Source organism: Agelaius phoeniceus, unplaced genomic scaffold (assembly GCF_051311805.1).
Source record: "Agelaius phoeniceus isolate bAgePho1 unplaced genomic scaffold, bAgePho1.hap1 Scaffold_376, whole genome shotgun sequence".
Lineage (NCBI taxonomy): Eukaryota > Metazoa > Chordata > Aves > Passeriformes > Icteridae > Agelaius > Agelaius phoeniceus.
The window spans coordinates 54,957-76,069 of NW_027509970.1; the positions used below are offsets into that span (position 1 = coordinate 54,957).

The following is a 21,113-nucleotide window of genomic DNA, read 5'->3' on the forward strand; positions in this document are numbered from 1 at the left end:
CACCCCCACCCGGCCCCAAACCCCTCCATAGATCTCCCCCCATCCCATCCCGGAACCCCAAATTTCAAACCCACCCCCGGTCCGGATCCCCAAACTCAGGGAGTTTGGGAACCCCCAAAAATTCCGGATACCCCCAGCGCAAACCCGGCCTGAGCCCCCAAACCCCCAGAGATCGCCCCCTACCCCATCCCGGCACCCCAAACTTCAAACCCACCCCCCTCGTCCGGACCCCCAAACTCAGGGAGCCGCTCCAGTTTGGGGACCCCAAAATTCCCAAAATTCCAGGCACCCCAAACCCGCCATGAGACCCCCCCCCCCCTTTAACCCTCCCGGTCTGGGACCCCCAAAACCCTGCAGACCCCCCCCCCGCCCCCCTCCTACTCTGGAACCCCAAATTTCAGGACCCCCCCCCCCCCCTCGCCCGGACCCCCAAATCCACGGAGCCCCCCCCAGTTTGGGGGGTCCGGGTCTCACCTGGCGTGACCCCCCCAAATCTCAGCCCCCTCCCGTTGTGGGACCCCCAAAACCCCACAGGCCCCCCCCATCCCGGGGCCTGGACACCCCCAAACCCCCTCGGGGCCGGTGTTGGGACCCCCCCCTCAACACCGGAGCCCCCAGACCCATCCTTGGGACCCCCCCAAAAAACCACAACACCCCCCCCCCACCCCTTTGTCCCTGGGACCCCCAACACTCCGAGCCCCCCCCAACCCCCCCATGGGACCCCCAAAACCCCCCGGGACCCCCCCCCGTCCCCCAAATTCCCGCATTCCGGGCGGCGCCGCTGCTTTTTCCCTTTTCCCCACTCCCGTTTCGGGGCCGAGGGTGGGAATTATTTGGGAAATTCGGGAAATTTGGGAATTTTGGCACCGGGCACCCCCCCCAGAGCCCCCCCCATTCCCCGCCCGGTGCCGCCCCCGCCCGGGGCCGCGGGAGCCGGAGCCGGTCGGGGCGGCCGAACCGGCACCGCCCTGGCGCCGGGGGGGGCACCGGGAGGGGCCCCCAAAAACCGGGGAGGGGCCCCCAAAAACCCGGGAGGGGCCCCCAAAAACCCGGGAGGGGCCCCCAAAAACCGGCACCCCCCCAAAAATAATAAACCAGAGGGGAACACCCCAAAATTTAGCGGGGGGGAGGGGGGGGTCCAAATCCCGGGACCCCTCCCCGGACCCCTCCCGGCCTCGTGGCGCTGCCGCCACCTCCGGTACCGGCGACACCGCTGACTGTCGCGATAGTCGCGACCCCCCCGGTGTGGAGATGGGGTGGGGGCGCCCCTCAAACCCCCCCGGACCCCCCCCCGCCGCCCCCGGTGCCGCCGCCGCTGTTTACCCCCCATTTTTTGGGCCGGTTCCACCCGATTCCCTTTGAAGTCGCCCCGTTGTCGTGACGACGCTGATGTCACGACAGGGCGGGGCCTCGTGGGTCGCACATGGCGCCTGCAGAGCCCCGGGGACATCGGGGACAACCGGAGAGGCCACCGGGCACGGCTGGGGGGGGACAAGCGGGGGTGGCACCGAGGGGACACCGGGGGCGGGCGGGGGGGACACGGGGGTCGCGACACCTCGGCGACATCCAGGGGGTCCCGGAGGGGCTGGGACAGCGAGGGGACAGCGAGGGGACAGCGAGGGGACGCTGGGGACGTGGCACGGGACGGGGCTGGGCTTGGGGACAGCCACCAGAGCCGTGTCCCGCTGTGGTGGCCTCGAACCCGCCCCGGTTTTGTGTCCCCAACTTTGTCACCGTGCGGTGTCCCCAAACCCTGTCCCGGTCCTGTCCCGGTGCCAGCGTCCCCTCAGTGTCCCCTCAGTGTCCCCTCAGTGTCCCCTCTGTGTCCCCTCAGTGTCCCCTCTGTGTCCCCATCCCATCTCCACATTGGCTCCCCCAGCCCGGCACCCCCCTGGACACCCCCAAAAAACACCCGGAGACCCCCAAAAAACACCCGGAGACCCCCAAAAAACACCCGGAGATCCCCAAAAAACACCTGGAGATCCCCCAAAAAACACCTGGAGATCCCCAAAAACCACCTGGAGATCCCCCAAAAACACCCGGAGACCCCCAAAAAAACCACCCAGAGATCCCCAAAAACCACCTGGAGACCCCCAAAAAAACACCTGGAGACCCCCCTGGATCACCCCCAAAACACCTGAAACCCCCTCTGGGACCCCTAAATACACCTGGAGACCCCCAAAATGACCTGAAACCACCCAAAAACACCTGAACACCCCCCCCGGACCACCCCCCAAAACCACCTGGAGATCCCCCTGGATCCCCCCAAAATTCCTGGAACGCCCCCTGGACCCCCAGAACCACCTGGAGACCCCCTTGGACCCCCCAGAAACAGCTGGAGCTGACCTGGAGATCCTCCAGAACACCTGGAGAGCCCCCCCCAAACAGCTGGAGACGCCCCCCAAAACACCTGGAACCCCCACAAAACCACCTGGAGACCCCCCTGGAACCCCAAAAAAACCTCATGAAACCCCCCTGGATCCCCCCCAAAAACCTCTGAAGACCCCCCTGGACTCCCCAGAAACAGCTGGAGACCCCCCCCAAAATGACCTGAAACCACCCAAAAACAGCTGGAGACCCCCCTGGACCCCCCCAAAAACACCTGGAGACCCCCCCCAGAACACCTGGATCTCCCCAAAAACACCTGAAACCCCCCCCGGACCCCCCAAAACCACCTGGAGACCCCCCTGTACCCCCCCCAAAAACACCTGAAACCCACCTGGAGACCCCCAAAACCACCTCAAGACCCCCCAAAAACACCTGGAGCACCCCCAAACCACCTGAAGACCCCCTTGGATGCCCCCCAAAAACACCTGAAACCCACCTGGAGACCCCCAGAAACACCTGAAGACCCCCCAAAAACACCTGGAGACCCCCCAAAAACACCTGGAGACCCCCCCAAAAACACCTGAATCCCCCTCCTGGATCCCCCAAAACACCTGAAACCCACCTGGAGACCCCCAAACCACCTGAAGACCCCCCAAAAAACACCTGGAGACCCCCCCAAACCACCTGAAGACCCCCAAAACCCACCTGAAGACCCCCCTAAAACCCACCTGGAGACCCCCCCAAACCACCTGGAGACCCCCAAAAAACACCTGGAGACCCCTCCCCACACACACCTGGACCCCTCCAGGTGAGACCCCCCCTCATTTCTCCCCTTTTCCCCCACAGGTGCCCCCCCCTCGCTCGGACGCCACCGCGGGAGCCCCGGGACCCTCACCTTGAGAGGGGGGGGGAGGGTCCCCGACCCCTCCCCCCACCGCCCCTCCCCCACCATGGGCGGGGGGCGCCCCCCCCTCCCCCCCCCACCCCGCTGCCGCCCGCCGGGGTTCCTGGCTTTGGGATTTTTTACCTTTTCAGCCCAAAATCACATTGCCAGGGATTTCCAACGGGCCCCAGCCCCCACCGCCTGCCCGGGGAGGGGCACTTCCGGGTCGGTTTCTTTGATTTTGGGGAGGGGGGCGATTTTTGGGTTATTTTTTTTTATTTTGGGTTTTTTTGGGGTGTTTTTGGGGTGTTTGGGGGGCAGGGCTTAGCCCACCTGTGAACAGAGTCCAGCAGCGCCGTGTTCACAGTGGCTAAGTTCCGCCCCCCGCCCCCTTTTACCCGCGTTGAGGGACGACCCCTCCCCAAAATAACAACAGCAACAACAAAAAATTCGAATTTTTCAATTTTAACCGCCCCCGGCGGAAAAAAAAACCAAAAAAACCTCGCTTAGAGCTCCAGGATCGCCCTAAAAACCTTGAATTTCAGCCCGAAAATTCAGAGCGTCACGACACGATGGGAACACACACAGGACCCCCCCCCCCTCCACGTTTTGTGGGACCCAAAAATTTAAAATTAATTAAAATTTTAGGCGGCCCCACCACAAAAAAAAACCCCGCTTAGAGCTGCGGGATTAGCCCTAAAAACCTTGAGTTTCACCCCAAAATTCAGAGTGCAGCGGGATGAGGGAATCACAGGAACCCCCTCACCACACACACTTTGTGGGACCCTTCCCCAAAATAACAAAAATTTAAGATTAATTAAAATTTGAGGCGGCCCTGCCACAAAACCCGCTTAGAGCTGCGGGATCAGCCCTAAAAACCTTGAATTTCACCCCAAAAATTCAGAGTGTCACGACATGATGGAATCACAGAAAAAAATTAAAATTAAAATTTTAGACCCCCCCCCCAATCCCCCCCCAAAAAAAAACCCCTTAGAGCTCCAGGATCGCCCTAAAAACCTTGAATTTCACCCCAAAATTCAGAGTGCAGCGGGAGGAGGGAATCACGGGACCCCTGCCCACACCTTGGGGACCCCTCCCCTGTTTGGGGGACCCCTCCCCTGTTTGTGGGACCCCTCCCCGGTTTTGGGGACCCCTCCCCAGTTTTGGGGACCCCTCCCCGGTTCGTGGGACCCCCGGGCGCCCCCGGGCGCCGCCCCCGGTGCCCGCTGAGCTGATTTGCAGTTGCTTTGCATAAACTGGCTCAGTTCAGCAGGAACAGGGGTCGGGCCCCCGCACCCCAAAAACCCCCCCGGGGGTCCCCAATTCCCCAGGAGACCCCCCCGGCCCCCCTCAAATAAAGACCCCTCCCCAAAAATTCCTTCTGTCAATGCCTGAGCTCACCCGGGCCCCAAAAACCCCAAAAATGAGGGGGGGAGCCAGGGTTTTTTGGGGGGAATTTAAAGTTTTTGGGGGAAATTTGGGGTTTTTTAGGGGAAATTTGGATTTTTTTTGAGGGAATTTGAGGTTTTGGGGGGGAATTTGGGTTTTGGTGGGAATTTGGGTTTTTTTTAGGGGGAATTTGAAGTTTTTGGGGGGGAATTTGGGTTTTTTTTGGGGAGGATCTGGGGATTTTTGCGGGGAATTTGGAGTTTTTGTTTTTTTTTTTGTTGGGGGGTCCAGGGTTTTTTGGGGGGGAATTTGGAGCTTTTGGGGTTTTTTTGTGGGGGGTCCAGGTTTTTTTTGGGGGGAATTTTGAGTTTTTGGGGGTTTTTTTGGGAGGAATTTGGAGTTTTGGGTTTTTTTTGGGGGGGGGGATCGGGGTTTTTTGGGGGGGAATTTGAGTTTTTTGGGGGGGAGGGGGGATCCCGGTTTTTTTTGGCGGGAATTTGGAGTTTTTGGAGTTTTTTCGGGGGGGGATTTCGCTGTTTTTCCCTCTCCCCCCCCCTTTCCCGGTGCCGGGCGAGCCCCGGCGGCTCCGGGTGAGTCACGGGAGGATTTTTGGGGGGGTCCGGGGGGGGCCCCGCCCCACGAGAGGCCCCCGGAGGGGGAGGGGAGGGTTCGGCGCGCAGCCCCTCCCCCAACCGTTCCCTGTTTGTTTCCCAAAATAAACCCGGCGGCGCCGATTCCAGGGAATTTCCCTGACGTCATTGGGGGCGTGGTTTCGCATCTTGGCCACGCCCTCGAAGCGGCCACACCCATGGTGGGGGGAGGGGAGGTGCCACACGTGGATTTGCCCCGCCCCAAAAAAAAGGGCGCGGTGCCTTTAAGGAGTGGCCACGCCCTCGCTGCGCTCCTATTGGTTGGCGCTGTTTCCTCTGCTGTCAATCAGCGCGGGGCGCGGCGAGCTGTCAGTCAAAGAGCGGGTGGCCAATCAGAGTGGGGTGAGGGCGGAGCCAATGGAAGGGGCGGGGCTTGGGGTTCATTCATAAAGTTGGGGAAGCGGCGAAAAACGGGAGAGGGGCGGGAAGGCCCCAAACCCCCCGGGAACCCCCGAGACCCCCGGGAATGCACCGAGGGCATCCCCAGACCCACCGGGAGCGCCCCAAAACCCCCGGGAACCCCCCGAGACCCCCCCAGACCTATCGGGAACCCTCCCAAGAACCCTCTGAGAGCACCCCCAGACCCACTGAGACCCCCAGGAATGCATTGAGACCCCTCTGAGAGCACCCCCAGACCCATCGGGACCCCCGAGACCTCCCCAAAGATACTGAGACCCTTCCCAGGAGCCTCTCAAGGACCCACAGGACCCCCTGAAGACACCGGGACCCCCCCAATGGGGGACAGCGGGACCCCCTTGGGGACCCAGAGACCCTCGGGACACCCTCAGGACCCCCCCAATATTCACTCCCCCCTCCCCAAACATCCCCTCCAGGAGCTCCCCAATCCCTTTTGCGACCCAAATAAATCAAACACGGCCCCGTAGGGTTGGGCAGGATATAAAAAATCTCTTTTATTATTTATTGGCGGGCTGAGAACAGCCTGGACACCCCCAAATCCTGGGGGGGCTCAAGGAGGGGGGGGTCAGGGGTTGTTCCTGGGGGTTTTGGGGGGCTGAGAACAGCCCAGACTCCCCCAGACCCTTGTGGAGCTCACTGAGGGCGGGTTCAGGGGTTGTTCTCAGCCAGGAGTCCCCCAAATCCTTGCACAACTCACAGAGAGGGTTTCAGGGGTCGTTCCCTGGGGATTTTGGGGGGTTCAGGGGTCATTCCCTGGGGATTTTGGGGTTGTTCTCAGCCCAGACTCCCCCAGACTCTTGTGGAGTTCAGCAAGGGGGGATTCAGGGTCGTTCCTGGGGTTTTTGGGGGGGTTCAGGGCTCGTTCCCCGGGTTTTTGGGGCTGTTCTCAGTCTGGATTTCTCCAGATCCTCGCCAAGCTCACGAAGGGGGGTTCAGGGTTCGTTCCCCGGGATTTTGAAGGTTTCAGCCGCGGCCCTTCTTGCCTCTGTCCTTGTCCTTGCCGGCCTTGGGTGCCGTGACCAGCGCCAGCTTCTTGGGCAGCGCTCCCTGCGCTCGCTGCACGGTCTCCTGCTCGATCCGCATCCGGATCCCGACCTCCAAGCGCTGCCAGAACATCGGGGAAGGGGTGAGGGGGGGCACGGCGAGACCCCCCCCGCCCCAGCCCCTTCAGGGACCCCTCCTCACCTTCTTCAGCTTCTGCTGCTGGATCACGCGGAGCTTCTTGGGGGCGATGGTGCGGCCTGTGGGGAGCGAGGCTGCCGTGAGACCCCCGGAGAGCTGAGACCCCTCAGGAGGGCACCGGAGACCCCCCCAGGGCTCCACCGGGACCCCCCCGCCCAACCGGGGCCTCCCTCACAGCCCCAAGGCCTGAGGCCTGGTCCCGCCCTCACTCGGGGATCCGCGGAAGAACCCCCGGACCGGCCTCGGCCGCGTTCCCCGGGCCTTGGGAGCCTCCGCACCTCCTTTCCGTGGGCCCCGATTGCTCCGGGCCGCCGCTGCCGCCGCCGCTTTAGGGCGCTTGGCCGCGGCCTTGGGGCAGCCCTGCGCCATGGCGGCCGTGAGGGAGCGCGGGGCATGCTGGGATATACGGGGGCGGAATTTCCGCAAGGGATGTCGGGATATAGAGGGGCATTGCTGCCGCAAGGGATTCTGGGATATACCGGGGCATTACTGCAAAAGGTGTCGGGATATACCGAGGCGGAAATGCCGCGAGGTCTATCGGGATATACCGGGGCGGAAATGCCGCAAGGCGTGCTGGGATATACCGGGGCAATACTGTCGCAAAGAATGCCGGGATTTATCGAGGCGGTTTTGCCGCAAAGGGTATCGGGATATACCGGGGCGGAAATGTCCGCAAGGGGTGCCGGGATATACCGGGGCGGAAATACCGCAAGGGGTGCTGGGATATACCGAGGCGGAAATGCCGCAAAGTGCGTCGGGATATACCGGGGCATCGTTGACGCAAAGGCTGTCGGGATATACCGGGGCGGAAATGCCGCAAAGGCTGCTGGGATATACCGGGTAATTGCTGCAAAAGGGTGTCGGGATTTATCGGGGCGGAATTTCTGCAAAGGGTGTCGGGATTTATCGAGGCCATAATGACGCAAACGCTGCCGGGATATACCGGGGCTTTATTGCCGCAAATGCTGCCGGGATTTCTCGCGGGGCACGCCGGGATACACCGAGGCGCTGTTGCCGCAGAGGCTGCCGGGATGCACCGAGGCGGAAGCTGTCATTGCTCCCCGCGCTCCGCCAGCTCCCGGCAGAGCTGCGAGGGGGGGAACACCCCCCACTCGGTGATGATGCCCCCCGTGATCAGCTCGTGCGGCGTGACGTCAAACGCCGGGTTCCACACGTCCACCTCTGCCCCAGGAATGGAGGGGGGGTACATGGGGGTCAGGGGGGGCTCTGGCAGCGACCCCAACCCATCAGTGAACCCCAAACCCTACACAGCAACCCTCTATGAGACCCTTGGGATCCCCCAAGAACACCCCAGACCCACTGGGACCCCTAAAACCCCCCCGAGAGCACCCCCAGACCCACCAGGACCCCTCTGAGAGCACCCCCAGACCCACCAAGACCCCCCCAGACCCACCAGGACCCCTCTGAGCCCCCTCCAGACCCACAGAACCCCTCGGGGATGTCTCTGTGCCCCCTCCCATGCCCCAGGCCCCCCTCCCGCCCCTCACACCCACCGGGCTCAGCCAGGAGGACGCCCCCGAGCTGGGTGAGCTCGGTGCCCGGGCGCTCCTCGATGGGGATCAGGCGTCCCGAGGCCAGCGTGGGGTCGCAGCTGCTGCTGGGGGCGGCCACGTAGAAGGGGATGCGCAGGTGGCGCGCGGCCAGCGCCAGCTGGAACGTCCCGATCTTGTTGGCCACGTCACCATTGGCAGCCACGCGGTCGGCGCCCACCACCACGGCTGGGGGGGGGAACAGGGGGGGCTGTGTCACCTGTGGGCCCCCAGGTCCCATCCCTGTGCCCTCGGCTTTGTGCCCGTCCTCTCCCAGGTCACCTGTCACCAGCCCGTGGCCCCTTTTCCTTGTCCCCATCCCATTCTGTGTCCCCACCTCATGTCCCCCTCACCCTGTTCTGTGTCCTCGTCCTGTCATCCATCCCATGTCCCTCCTCCTTGTCCCCACCCTGTCACCCACTGTGTCCCTTTTCCTTGTTCCCATCCCATTCTGTGTCCCCATCTTGACCCACCATGTGTCCCCACACTGTGTCCCCATCCTGTGTCCCTTTTTCCTGTCCCCATTCTGCTCTGTGTCCCCATCCTGTCCCCACCCTGTGTCCCTCCTCTTTGTCCCCACCCCATTCTGTGTCCCCATCCCATGTCCATTTTCCTTGTTCCCCCACTGTCCCCACCCCATGTCCCCCCTGTGTCCCCTCACCCTGTTTTGTATTGTCCCCACTCTGTGTCCCTTTTCCTTGTCCCCATTCTGCTCTGTGTCCCCACCCCATGTCCCCATCCTGTCCCCCCCATCCTCCGTGTCCCCTCCCACTCTGTGTCCCCCTGTCCCCTCCCCGTGTCCCTCTGTCCCCTCCCCGTCCCTCTGTCCCCTCCCCTGTACCATGCACGCCGTGCTCCCGCATGGCGGCGGCGGCGGCGCTGTCGGCGATTATCGTGACAGGGATCCCGTCGTGCCGCAGCTCCAGCGCCGAGAGCCGCGAGCCCTGGTGGAAGGGCCGGGTCTCGGTGCAGAACACGCGGGACAGAGACCCCCGCTCGTGCAGGGCCCGCACCACCCCTGGGGGGACATGGGGGGGACACTCAGGGACCCCACGAAAAGCCCCAGGGGAAAAAAGGGGTCAGGGAGCCCCCCCAGAATGTCCCAGTTCCCTTCCAGTGCCCCCCAGTTCCTCCCCAGTGCTCCCCCCCAGTCCCTCCCCGGTGCCCTCCAGTGACCCCCAGAATCTCCCAGTGCCCCCCAGTTCCCTCCCTGTTCCTCTCCAGTACCCCCCATTATGCCCCCAGTGCCCCCCAGTCCCTCCCATTGCTCCCCACTCCGCCCCACTCCCCTCCCAGTGCCCCCCAGTCCCTCCCAGTCCCCCCCATTACCCTCCCAGTCCCTCCCAGTGCCCCCCAGTCCCCCCCATTACCCTCCCAGTCCCTCCCAGTCCATCCCAGTCCCTCCCAGTACCCAGGGCGGTGCCGTAGCCGGCCGTGGCGAGGGTCCCGGTGTTGCAGTGGGTCAGGAGGGTGACGGGGCCGCCCCCCGGGACCCCGCCCAGGATGTGCTTGGCCCCGTGGGCGCCGATGCTGCGATTGTCGCGCCGGTCCTTGGCCAGCAGCCCCTCGATGTACTCGATGATGCTGGGGGGGGAAAAACGGGGGTGAAAGCACCAGAATCGCACCAAATCCAGCCCAAAATCTGCCCCAAAATTCACCCCAAATCCAGCCCAAAATCTACCCGAAAATCCAGCCCAAATCTATCCTAAAATCTGCCCCAAATCCAGCCCAAATCTATCCTAAAATCTGCCCCAAATCTACCCCAAAATCCTGATCCCAAACCCAGCCCAGCAGCCCCTCGATGGACTCGATGATGCTGGGGGGAAAATGGGGGTGGTGACCCCAAAATCTCCCCAAAATTCACCCCAAATCTATCTTAAAATCTGCCCCAAATTCATCCCAAATCTACCCCAAAATCCACCCCAAATCCAGCCCAAACTCTACCCCAAAATCCACACCAAATCTATCCTAAAATCGGCCCCAAATCCAGCCGAAATTCACCCCAAAATCCTGACCCCAAACCCGTTCCAAATCCCCACCTGGTCACCCCAAATCCACCCCAAACCCTCCCAAATGCCCCCAAATCCCTCCTGGAACCCCAAATCCACCCCAAACCCTCCCAAATCCCCTCCTGGAACCCCAAATCCCCTCCTGGAACCCCAAGCCCCCCCAGCCCCAGCCCCGTTACCTCTCCCGCAGCTCCTGGGGGGTCACCCCGGGGGTCTCCTCCACCTTTTTGCGGAGCCACCCCCGCAGCCTCTGGGCCTCCCTGCCCAGGTTGGCGGCCGTGGGGCGGGCGCTGAGCAGGAACCCCAACCTCTGCCCCACGAACGCCTCGAGCGCCCCCAAATCCTCCTGGGGGCCCGCGCCCCCCGCCAGCTCCACGGCCAGGCTGAGGCAGCCCAGCAGGGCAATGGCCGGGGCCCCCCGCACCTGGGGGGGGGAATATGCACCTGAGACCCCTCCCCAAAATGGGTTTGGGGTCCCTAAAACCCCAAAACCTCAAAAGCTGGGGAGGGGGCACAGAAAAACCCCTGAGATTTCTCCCCAAAATGGGTTTGGGGTCCCTAAAACCCGGGGAGGGAGCACAGAGCAACCCCTGTACCCCGGCCCCAAAATGGGTTTGGGGTCCCTAAAACACTGAGGCAGCCCAGCAGGGCAATGGCCGGAGCCCCCCGTACGTGGGGGGCACGGAAATAGCACTGAGACCCCTCCCCAAAATGGGTTTGGGGTCCCCAAAACCCCAAAACCTCAAAAGCTGGGGAGGGGGCACAGAAAAACCCCTGAGATCCCCCCAAAATGGGTTTGGGGTCGTCGAAATCCCAAAACCTCAAAAGCCAGGGAGGGGGCACAGAGCAACCCCTGTATCCCGGCCCCCAAAATGGGTTTGGGGTCCCTAAAACCCCAAAAGCTGGGGAGGGGGCACAGAAAAACCCCTGAGATCCCTCCCCAAAATGGGTTTGGGGTCCTTAAAATGGGTTTTAGGGTCCTCGAAATCCCAAAACCTCAAAAGCCAGGGAGGGGGCACAGAGCAGCCCCTGTACCCCGGCCCCAAAATGGGTTTGGGGTCCCCAAAATGGGTTTGGGGTCCCTAAAACTCGGGGGGCACAGAAAAGCCACTGAGACCCCCCAAAAACCGGGGAGGGGGCACAGAACCACCCTGAGACCCCCCCCCGAAAAATGGATTTGGGGGTCCCCCAAATAAGGGGTGGGGGTGTCAGGATTGGGGTGGGGGTCTCAGGGGGCATTGGGGGGGTCAGGGGGTATGTGAGGGGTCTCGGGGGTATTTGGGGGGGGGGTCTCCCCTCACCTCCATGTCGCGGATGGCGCCCCAGGCCCGCTCCACGCCCCCACCCGCTCGTAGCGGAGCTGCCCCGGCAGCAGCCGCTGGTTCAGAACCTCCAGGGAACCGCGGCGGTAGCGGAGCGACTCCAGCGCCATCGCGACAGAGCCCGCGACACAAACCGCGACAGGACACGCGACAGAAACGGCGGCAAAGCCCCGCCCCTTCCGGGAGCCCCGCCCCCGCGGGAAACCCCGCCCCCAGCAGGCACCGCCCCCTCAGGGAAACTCCGCCCCTCAGGGAAGCCGCGCCCCTCAGGGAAGCCCCGCCCCCAGCAACCCCCGCCCCCTCAGGGAAGCTGCTCCCCTCATGGAAGCCCCGCCCCTCAGAGAAGCCCCCGCCCCCACCGCGCTAAATCACGGAAATCCGCGGCAATTTTTAAATTTTCATTTTAATTATTTTGGGGGGATAAATTACAATAAACGGCAGGGGGGGCCTCGGGGGGGCAGGGGGCTCGGAGACCCCTCCCCAAACCAAACCCCCCCACCCCTCCCAGTTTTGGGGGGTCCCGGCCTCCCCCCCTCAGGGGCTCTCGGAACCGGAGTCGGAATAATCGGCGACCAAAGATGGGGCGGGGGGGTCCCCGGGGGGGGTCCCCGCAGTTTGGGGGGGGTCCCGGGGGGTTCCCGTAGCCTGGGGGGGGTCCCGGGGGGCGGCACCGGGGGGGTCCTGGGGGGTTCCCCCAATTTGGGGGGGGTTTTCCCCATTTTGGGGAGGGTCCCGGGGTCCCGGGTGTGTCGTCCCCCCCCTCCGCACGATGCCGAGCCCGGCGGGGGTCGCGGGGGGTCCCGGGGGTGTCCGTGACGCCCCCAGCCCCAATTTTTGGGGAGGGGTCCGGGAGGTGCCGGGTCCGAACCAGGAGCGCTGGGAGATCTCGGAGCGCTTCAGGCGCTGCCGCTGCTCGTAGGCTGCGGGGAGGGGGCGGGAATGGGAACCCCGAAATGGAGACCCCAAAATGGAGACCCCCAAAATGGGGACCCCGAAATGGAGACCCCGAAATGGAGACCCCGAATGGAGACCCCGAAATGGGGACTCCAAAGTGGGGACACCGAAATGGAGACCCCAAAGTGGGGACCCCGAAATGGGGACAAACCGAAATGGAGACCCTGAAATGGGGACTCTAAATGGGGACCCCCAAATGGAGACCCTAAATGGGGGACCCAAAAATCTGACCCTAAAATTCTGACCCCAAAATGGAGACCCCGAAATGGGACCCCGAAATGGGGACCCCGAAATGGTGACCCCGAAATGGGGACCCCGAAATGGGGACTCTAAATGGAGACCCCGAAATGGAGACCCCAAAATGGGGAGCCCAAATCCCCTCCAAACCTCCCCATATCCCACCCAAATCCCCCCAAATCCCCCACCTGGGACCCCCAAAACTCCCCGAAATCCCCCCAAATCCCCAGCTGGGACCCCCAAAACTCCTCTAAATCCCCCTCAAATCCCCCCAAAGCCTCACCTGGGACCCCCAAAAACTCCTCTAAGTCCCCCTCAAATCCCTCCAATCCCCTCTAAATCCACACCTGGGACCCCAAAACTCCTCTAAATGCCCCCAAATCCCCCCGGGCGCCCCCAAATTCCCCAGATCCCCACCTGGACCCCAAAACCTCCTCTAAGTCCCCCTCAAATCCCTCCAAATCCCCTCTAAATCCACACCTGGGAACCCAAATCCCCCCGGGGAGCCCCCAAATCCCCACCTGGGACCCCAAAACTCCTCTAAATCCCCCTCAAATCCCCCAAAGCCTCACCTGGGACTCCAAAACTCCTCTAAATGCCCCAAATCCCCCTCGGGGCGCCCCCAAATCCCCCCGGGTGCCCCAAATCCCCACCTGGGACCCCAAATCCCCCCGGGACGCCCCCAAATCCCCCCGGGGCGCCCCCCAAATCCCCACCTGGGACCCCAAAACTCCTCTAAATGCCCCCAAACCCCCCGCTCACAGTCGGGGGCGCGCAGGCTCAGCAGCGCCGCCAGCCGCCGATCCTCCTCTTCCTCGCGGAGCAGGGGGATGCTGAGCCCGGCCTTCCTCGCCAGCGCCGCCGCCTCCTCCTCCTCCTCCTTCAGCGTCTTCTTCTCCTCCTGGGCCGGGGGGAGAAATAGGGCTGGGAGGGTTTTTTTGGGGTTTTTTTGGGGTTATTTTCGGATTTTTGGGGGTTTTTTGGGGGTTTTTTTGGGATTTTTTGGGGGTTTTTTTGGATTTTTGGGGTTTTTTTTGGGAGGGTTTTCCCGGGATTTTTAAGGGGGTTTTCTTGGGATTTTTTAGGGGTTTTTGGGGGAGGTTTTCTTGGGAATTTTTGGGGTTTTTTTTTGGGGGTTTCTTGGGATTTTTTGGGGTTTTTTTGGGGGGAGGTTTTCTTGGGATTTTTTGGAGTTTTTTGGGAGGGTTTTCTTGGGGTTTTTAGGGGGGTTTTCTTGGATTTTTTGGGTTTTTTTTTTGGGGGGGGGTTTCTTGGGATTTTTTGGTTTTTTGGAGGGGTTTTCTTGGGGGTTTATGGGGTTTTTTGGAGGGGTTTTCTTGGGATTTTTTGGGGTTTTTTTGGGGGGTTTTCTTAGGGGTTTATGGGGTTTTTTGGGGGTTCTTAGCATTTTTTGGGGTTTTTTTTGGGAGGGTTTTCTTGGGATTTTTTGGGGTTTTTTGGGAGGGTTTTCTTAGGGGTTTATGGGGTTTTATTGGGGGGGGTTTAGGGGATTTTTAGGTGATTTAGGGGAGGTTTTTAGGCAATATTTAGGGGATTTAGGGAAGGTTTTTTAGGGCCTTTAGGAGGTGATTTATAGGAAGTTTTTAGGGGGTTTAGGGGGGTTTTTTAGGGAATTTTGGGGAGTTTTTGTAGGGAATTTTGGGGAGGTTTTTTTAGGCATTTAAGGGTTTTTTGTAGGGGATTTAGAGGGGTTTTTTAGGGAATTTTGGGGAGTTTTTTTAGGGCATTTAAGGGTTTTTTGTAGGGGATTTAGAGGGGTTTTTTAGGGAATTTTGGGGAGGTTTTTTAGGGATTTTTGGGGAGGTTTTTTAGGGGATTTAGGGGGGTTTTTTAGGGAATTTTGTGGAGGTTTTTTAGGGAATTTTGGGGAGGTTTTTTAGGGGATTTAGGGGGGTGTTTGAGGGAATCCCGGGGAGGTGTTTCCGGGGGTTTTTAGGGTATTTTGGGGTTCCCACTGACCCGGAACCTCCTCCTGAGGCGGGCTGTTGAGGCCGAAGTCGTCCTTCCAGGCGCTCTGGGCCTCCTGCAGCCGCGTCAGGGTGGGGGTGACGCGCTCCAGGACCCCCCGGTCCGAAACGCCGTGCTCCAGGCGGAACATGGCGTCCGTGGCCAGGCGCTGCCGCTGCTCTGGGGCTGAGAAACGACATTACTGGGGATACTGGGATGGACTGGGATGGACTGGGAGGGACTGGGATGGATTGGGATGGATTGGGGACACTGGGGACACTGGGACACTGGGGGTGACACGCTCCGTGCTCCAGGCGGAACATGGCGTCCGTGGCCAGGCGCTGCCGCTGCTCTGGGGCTGAGAAATGACATTACTGGGGATACTGGGAGGGACTGGGATGGACTGGGAGGGACTGGGAGGGACTGGGAGGGACTGGGATGGGACTGGGATGGACTGGGAGGGACTGGAACACTGGGGACACTGGGGACACTGGGGGTGACACGCTCCGTGCTCCAGGCGGAACATGGCGTCCGTGGCCAGGCGCTGCCGCTGCTCTGGGGCTGAGAGAAACCATACTGGGCATACTGGGAGGGACTGGGAGGGACTGGGATGGACTGGGATGGATTGGGGACACTGGGGACACCGGGGGGTGACACGCTCCGTGCTCCAGGCGGAACATGGCGTCCGTGGCCAGGCGCTGCCGCTGCTCTGGGGCTGAGAAATGACATTACTGGGGATACTGGATGGACTGGGATGGACTGGGATGGACTGGGAGGGACTGGATGAACTGGGATGGACTGGGATGGACTGGGATGAACTGGGATGGACTGGGATGGACTGGGATGAACTGGGATGGACTGGGATGGATTGGGATGGACTGGGATGGGACTGGGAGGGACTGGGAGGGACTGGGAGGGACTGGGGGGTGACACGCTCCATGCTCCAGGCGGAACATGGCGTCCGTGGCCAGGCGCTGCCGCTGCTCTGGGGCTGAGAGAAACCATACTGGGGACACTGGGATGGATTGGGATGGACTGGGAGGGACTGGGATGGATTGGGATGGACTGGGAGGGACTGGGGACACTGGGGACACTGGGGACACTGGGACACTGGGGACACTGGGGGTGACACGCTCTGTGCTCCAGGCGGAACATGGCGTCCGTGGCCAGAGCGCTGCCGCTGCTCTGGGGCTGGGAAACGACATTACTGGGGATACTGGGATGGACTGGGAGGGACTGGGAGGGACTGGGAGGGACTGGGGATGGACTGGGGACACTGGGGATACTGGGGGGTGACACGCTCCGTGCTCAAGGCGGAACATGGCGTCCGTGGCCAGGCGCTGCCGCTGCTCTGGGGCTGAGAGAAACCATACTGGGCATACTGGGAGGGACTGGGATGGATTGGGATGGACTGGGAGGGACTGGGATGGACTGGGATGGATTGGGATGGATTGGGATGGACTGGGAGGGACTGGGAGGGACTGGGATGGATTGGGAGGGACTGGGAGGGACTGGGATGGACTGGGATGGATTGGGAGGGACTGGGAGGGACTGGGATGGACTGGGATGGATTGGGAGGGACTGGGATGAACTGGGATGGATTGGGATGGATTGGGATGGACTGGGAGGGACTGGAGGGACTGGGATGGATTGGGAGGGACTGGGAGGGACTGGGATGGACTGGGATGGATTGGGATGGACTGGGAGGGACTGGGAGGGACTGGGATGGATTGGGATGGACTGGGAGGGACTGGGAGGGACTGGATGGATTGGGAGGGACTGGGATGAACTGGGATGGATTGGGATGGATTGGGATGGACTGGGATGGACTGGGATGGACTGGGATGGATTGGGGACACTGGGGACACTGGGGGTGACTCTGTGCTCCAGGCGGAACATGGCGTCCGTGGCCAGGCGCTGCCGCTGCTCTGGGGCTGGGAAACGACATTACTGGGGATACTGGGATGGACTGGGATGGACTGGGATGGACTGGGAGGGACTGGGATGGACTGGGATGGACTGGGATCACTGGGACAGGGCAGGACTGGGATGCTGGGACTGTCAGGGGTTACTGGGCCATACTGGTCCATACTGGTCTGTACTGGGACTCACAGGAGGGCAGCACCTGCTCGCTGTCCCCGGGCTCCCAGCGCCAGGAATGGGGCACTGGGATGGACTGGGATGGACTGGGATGAACTGGGATGAACTGGGGACACCAGGACTGGTACCCAGGGGACTGTCAGGGGTTACTGGGCTATACTGGGCCATACTGGGCCATACTGGGACTCACAGGAGGGCAGCACCTGCTCGCTGTCCCCGGGCTCCCAGCACCAGGAATGGGGCACTGGGATGGACTGGGATGGACTGGGATGAACTGGGGACACCAGGACCGGTACCCAGGGACTGTCAGGGGTTACTGGTCAATACTGGTCCATACTGGGCCATACTGGACTCACAGGAGGGCAGCACCTGCTCGCTGTCCCCGGGCTCCCAGCGCCAGGAATGGGGCACTGGGATGGACTGGGATGGACTGGGATGAACTGGGATGGACTGGGGACAACCAGGACCGGTACCCAGGGACTGTCAGGGGTTACTGGTCCATACTGGGCCATACTGGTCTGTACTGGGACTCACAGGAGGGCAGCACCTGCTCGCTGTCCCCGGGCTCCCAGCGCTCCTCCTTGCGCCGGGCCCCGCTGACGATGACGTAGTCGCAGTTCCCGGGGTCCGTCTGCAGCTCGATGTAATTCACGCACAGGTGGCACTTCATCCTGAACCTGGGGGGGCCACGGGCTCAGGGGGACCCCAAAATGTCCCCTGGGGGGTGCCCGGAATCCACACGCACCCACCCGGGCCCCCAGAATCCACACGCACCCACCCGGGCCCTCAAAAATCCCAAAAATCCAATTCCAGCCCCAACAAAACCTTCCAAAACCCCCCTAAAACCTCCCCAAAACCCCCCTGAAACCTCCCCAAAACCCCCCTGAAACCTCCCCAAAACCCCCCTAAAAACCTCCTTAAAACCCCCCTAAAACCCCCCTAAAACCTCCCCAAAACCCCCCTAAAACCTCCCCAAAACCCCCCTAAAACCTCTCCAAAACCCCCCTGAAACCTCCCCAAAACTCCCCTGAAACCTCCCCAAAACCCCCCCTAAAACCTCCCCAAAACCCCCCTAAAACCTCCCCAAAACCCCCCTAAAACCTCCCAAAACCCCCCTAAAACCTCCCTAAAACCCCCCTAAAACCTCCCCAAAACCCCTCCAATCCCTCCCCAGCGCCCCCAAATCCCCCCAAAAATCCCCTAAACCCATCCCCAACTGCCCCAAGCCCCCTAAAACCCCTCCAAAACCGCCCCAAATCCCCCCAAACTGCCCCAAATCCCTCCCCAAGCCCCCCAAAATCCCCCAGGACCCCTAAAACCTCCCCAAACTCCCCCCAAGCCCCCCAAAAATCCCCTAAACACACCTAAAACCCCCCAAACCCCCCCAAGCCCCCCAAAAATCCCCTAAACCCTTCCCCAACCCCCCTAAACCTCTCAAACCGCCCCAATCCCCCCCGAAAATCCCCCAAACCCACCTAAAACCTCCCCAAAACCCCCCCAAAACTCCTCCAATCCCTCCCTAAACCCCCCAAGCCCCCCCAAAACCACCCCCAAATGCCCCCCAAACCCTCTCCAAGCCCCCCAAATGCCCCCCAAACCCTCTCCAAGCCCCCCAAACCCTCTCCAAGCCCCCCAAATCCCCCCCAAACCCCCCAAATCCCCCCCAGACCTCACCTGTACACAGGTGTGGTGTAATAATTCCCCACCTTCTTCTTCTCAGCGTTGTACCTGACACCTGAGGGGGGGGGGGGGGGTAAAATTGGGGGGCTCAGACCGGCCCCCCCACCCCTCCCCGAGATTTGGGGAGACCCCCAAGCCTTTTAGGACCCCCCAAACCCCCCAGAACCCCCCAAAAAGGGGTGGGGGCTCACCCATGCCGATGTGGTTCTGGCAGCCGTCGCACCAGATGTTGAAGGGCATCTCGAACCTGGGGGGGTTTTGGGGGGTCAGGGGGGGTTTGGGGGCGTCCTGGAGTTTTTGGGGGGCTGGGCAAGGATTTGGGGGATTTTGGAGATTTTTGGGGTTTTTTAGGGAAGGTTTTGGGGGTTTTTTAGGGGGGATTTCGGGTTTTTGGGGGGGTTTTGGGGAGCTTGGGGAGGGGTTTTGGGGGGGTTTTGGGGGGTCAGGGGGGGTTTTGGGGTGTCCAGGAGTTTTTGGGGGGCTGGGCAAGGATTTGGGGGATTTTTGGAGATTTTTTGGGGTTTTTTAGGGGGAGTTTTAGGGTTTTTTTCAGGGTTTTTGGGGGGGGTTTGGGGGAGCTTGGGGAGGGTTTTGAGGGGTCAGGGTGGGTTTGGGGTGTTTTGGGGGTGTTTTGGGGGAGTTTTGGGGGGTTTTGGGGGAGTTTTGGGGGAATTTTGGGGTGTTTTGGGGGAGTTTTGGGGGGGTTTTGGGGAGTTTTGGGGGAATTTTGGGGGTGTTTTGAGGGGAGTTTTGGGGGTGTTTTGGGGGGATTTTGGGGGAGTTTTGGGGGTATTTTGGGGGTGTATTGGGGGGGGTTTGAGGGGGTTTGAGGGGGTTTTGGGGGTGTTTTCAGGGGGTTTTGGGGAGTTTTGGGGGAATTTTGGGGCGGTTTTGGAGGAGTTTTGGGGCAGTTTGGGGGGTTTTTGGGGGGGGTTTTGGGGAAGTTTTGGGGTGTTTTTGAGGGGATTTTGGGGGTGTTTTGGGGGTATTTCAGGAGTGTTTTGGGGTGTTTCATTGCCATCTGCAGGGACATTTTGGGGGACCCAAAAACGAGGGGGAGTTTTGGGGGTCAGGAGGGGTTCGGGGGGGGTTCAGGGAGGGTTTTTGGGGGTCCCAGCCCCACCTGATGACGAGGATGCCCTGGGAGAGTTTGCGGGCGCGCTCCCGCAGGGGGTGGCTGTGGTGGGTACCGGTTCAGGGAGCCGTGCTGGGGGGAAAAAAAAAGGGGAAAAATGGGAAAAAAAGGGAAAAAATGAGAAAAATGGAGGGGTCAGGAGGGCAGGTGGAACCCCCAATATCCAGCACGGGCACCCCGAAATCCCCACAACCCACACGGTCCCCATGAAATCCACACGCGCCCTTCTGGGAACTCCCACCAAAAATCCCCAAATTCAATTACAGCCCCCCCCCCCCCCTCAAATCCACATTTCCAGTCCCCCAAAACCAGGGGGGTTTCAGTCCCCCAAAACCAGGGACCATTCCAGGATCCCCAAACCTCCATTTTCAAACCCCCTCCCCAAATGCCCCCAAAACCCCCAAATCCCTCCCCAGCACCCCCATGCCCCTTCCAAAACCCCCCCAAATTCCCAATACCCCCCTAGAACTCCCTCAGGACCCCCCCCAAACCCTTCCCCAGCCCCCCCAAACCTTTCCCCAAGCCCCCCCCCAAATCTCTCCCCAGCCTCTCCAGCCCCCCCAAAACCTCCCCAAAACCCCCCCAAAACCCCTCAAAGCCCCTTCAAAGCCCCTCAAAGCCCCCCAGAGCCCCCCAAAATCCCCCAAAGCCCCCCAGAGCCCCCTCATTGCACCTTGGCAGGGTCGAAGTCGGGCGGGTAGTATTTGTTGGTGCCCTTGCGCTCACCCTGGGGGGAAAAGGTGGGGATGGGGTCAGGGGGCGTGGCCTCGGCGTGACCCCAGAGTGACCCCGGTGTGACCTTGGTGTGACCCCAGAGTGTGACCTCAACATGACCCCACTGTGACCCTACAGTTTGACCTCTTTGTGACCCCTCTATGACCCCAGAGCAATCCCTCTGTGACCCCTCTGTGACCTCAGTATGACCCCAGTGTGACCTTTGTGTGACCCCAGAGTGTGACCCCCGTGTGACCCCTGTGTGACCTCACTGTGACCCATCTATGACCTCTGTGTGACCTCACTGTGACCCCTGCGTGATCCCTCTATGACCTCAGACTGTGACCCCTGTGTGACCTCAGTGTGACCTCAGCGTGACCCCAGTGTGACCCCGCGCTGGCCCCGCCCCCACTCACCATGGCTGAGCTCTCTGGAGGTCACCGGGACCAACTGGGAGGAGTTGACAGGCACTGGTTTGTACTGGGAGAGAGAGAACAGGCGCTGGTTTGTACTGGGATGGGGACAAGGGGCACTGGTTTATACTGGGAGAGAGAGAACAGGCACTGGTTTGTACTGGGAGAGGGATAACGGGCAC

At 61.3% G+C, this 21,113-nt stretch overlaps 3 protein-coding genes across 3 annotated transcripts; all 3 read right to left on the reverse strand.

Annotated features, from left to right (window-relative positions):
• Window positions 1-6,131: 6,131 nt before the first annotated feature.
• Window positions 6,132-7,287, reverse strand: CUNH19orf53 (chromosome unknown C19orf53 homolog). The gene is made up of 3 exons (XM_077173196.1): window positions 7,128-7,287; window positions 6,853-6,908; window positions 6,132-6,771 (listed from the first exon to the last, which is right to left on the reverse strand). Exons 1-3 carry the CDS (start codon window positions 7,216-7,218, stop codon window positions 6,631-6,633), a joined length of 288 nt encoding a protein of 95 aa, XP_077029311.1. The 5' UTR covers window positions 7,219-7,287; the 3' UTR covers window positions 6,132-6,630.
• Window positions 7,288-7,779: 492 nt separating this feature from the next.
• On the reverse strand, window positions 7,780-11,915 carry MRI1 (methylthioribose-1-phosphate isomerase 1). Its single transcript, XM_077173199.1, is given in 7 exon segments — window positions 7,780-8,031; window positions 8,364-8,588; window positions 9,241-9,417; window positions 9,811-9,983; window positions 10,588-10,832; window positions 11,710-11,747; window positions 11,750-11,915. Coding segments are annotated over 7 exon segments (1,080 nt in total). The 5' UTR covers window positions 11,841-11,915; the 3' UTR covers window positions 7,780-7,900.
• Window positions 11,916-12,115: 200 nt separating this feature from the next.
• YJU2B (YJU2 splicing factor homolog B) lies at window positions 12,116-19,834 on the reverse strand. The gene is given in 8 exon segments (XM_077173198.1): window positions 12,116-12,650; window positions 13,684-13,822; window positions 14,902-14,922; window positions 14,924-15,075; window positions 17,524-17,666; window positions 18,664-18,724; window positions 18,861-18,916; window positions 19,793-19,834. Coding segments are annotated over 7 exon segments (951 nt in total). The 5' UTR covers window positions 18,910-18,916; window positions 19,793-19,834; the 3' UTR covers window positions 12,116-12,264.
• Between the last annotated feature and the right edge of the window lie 1,279 nt (window positions 19,835-21,113).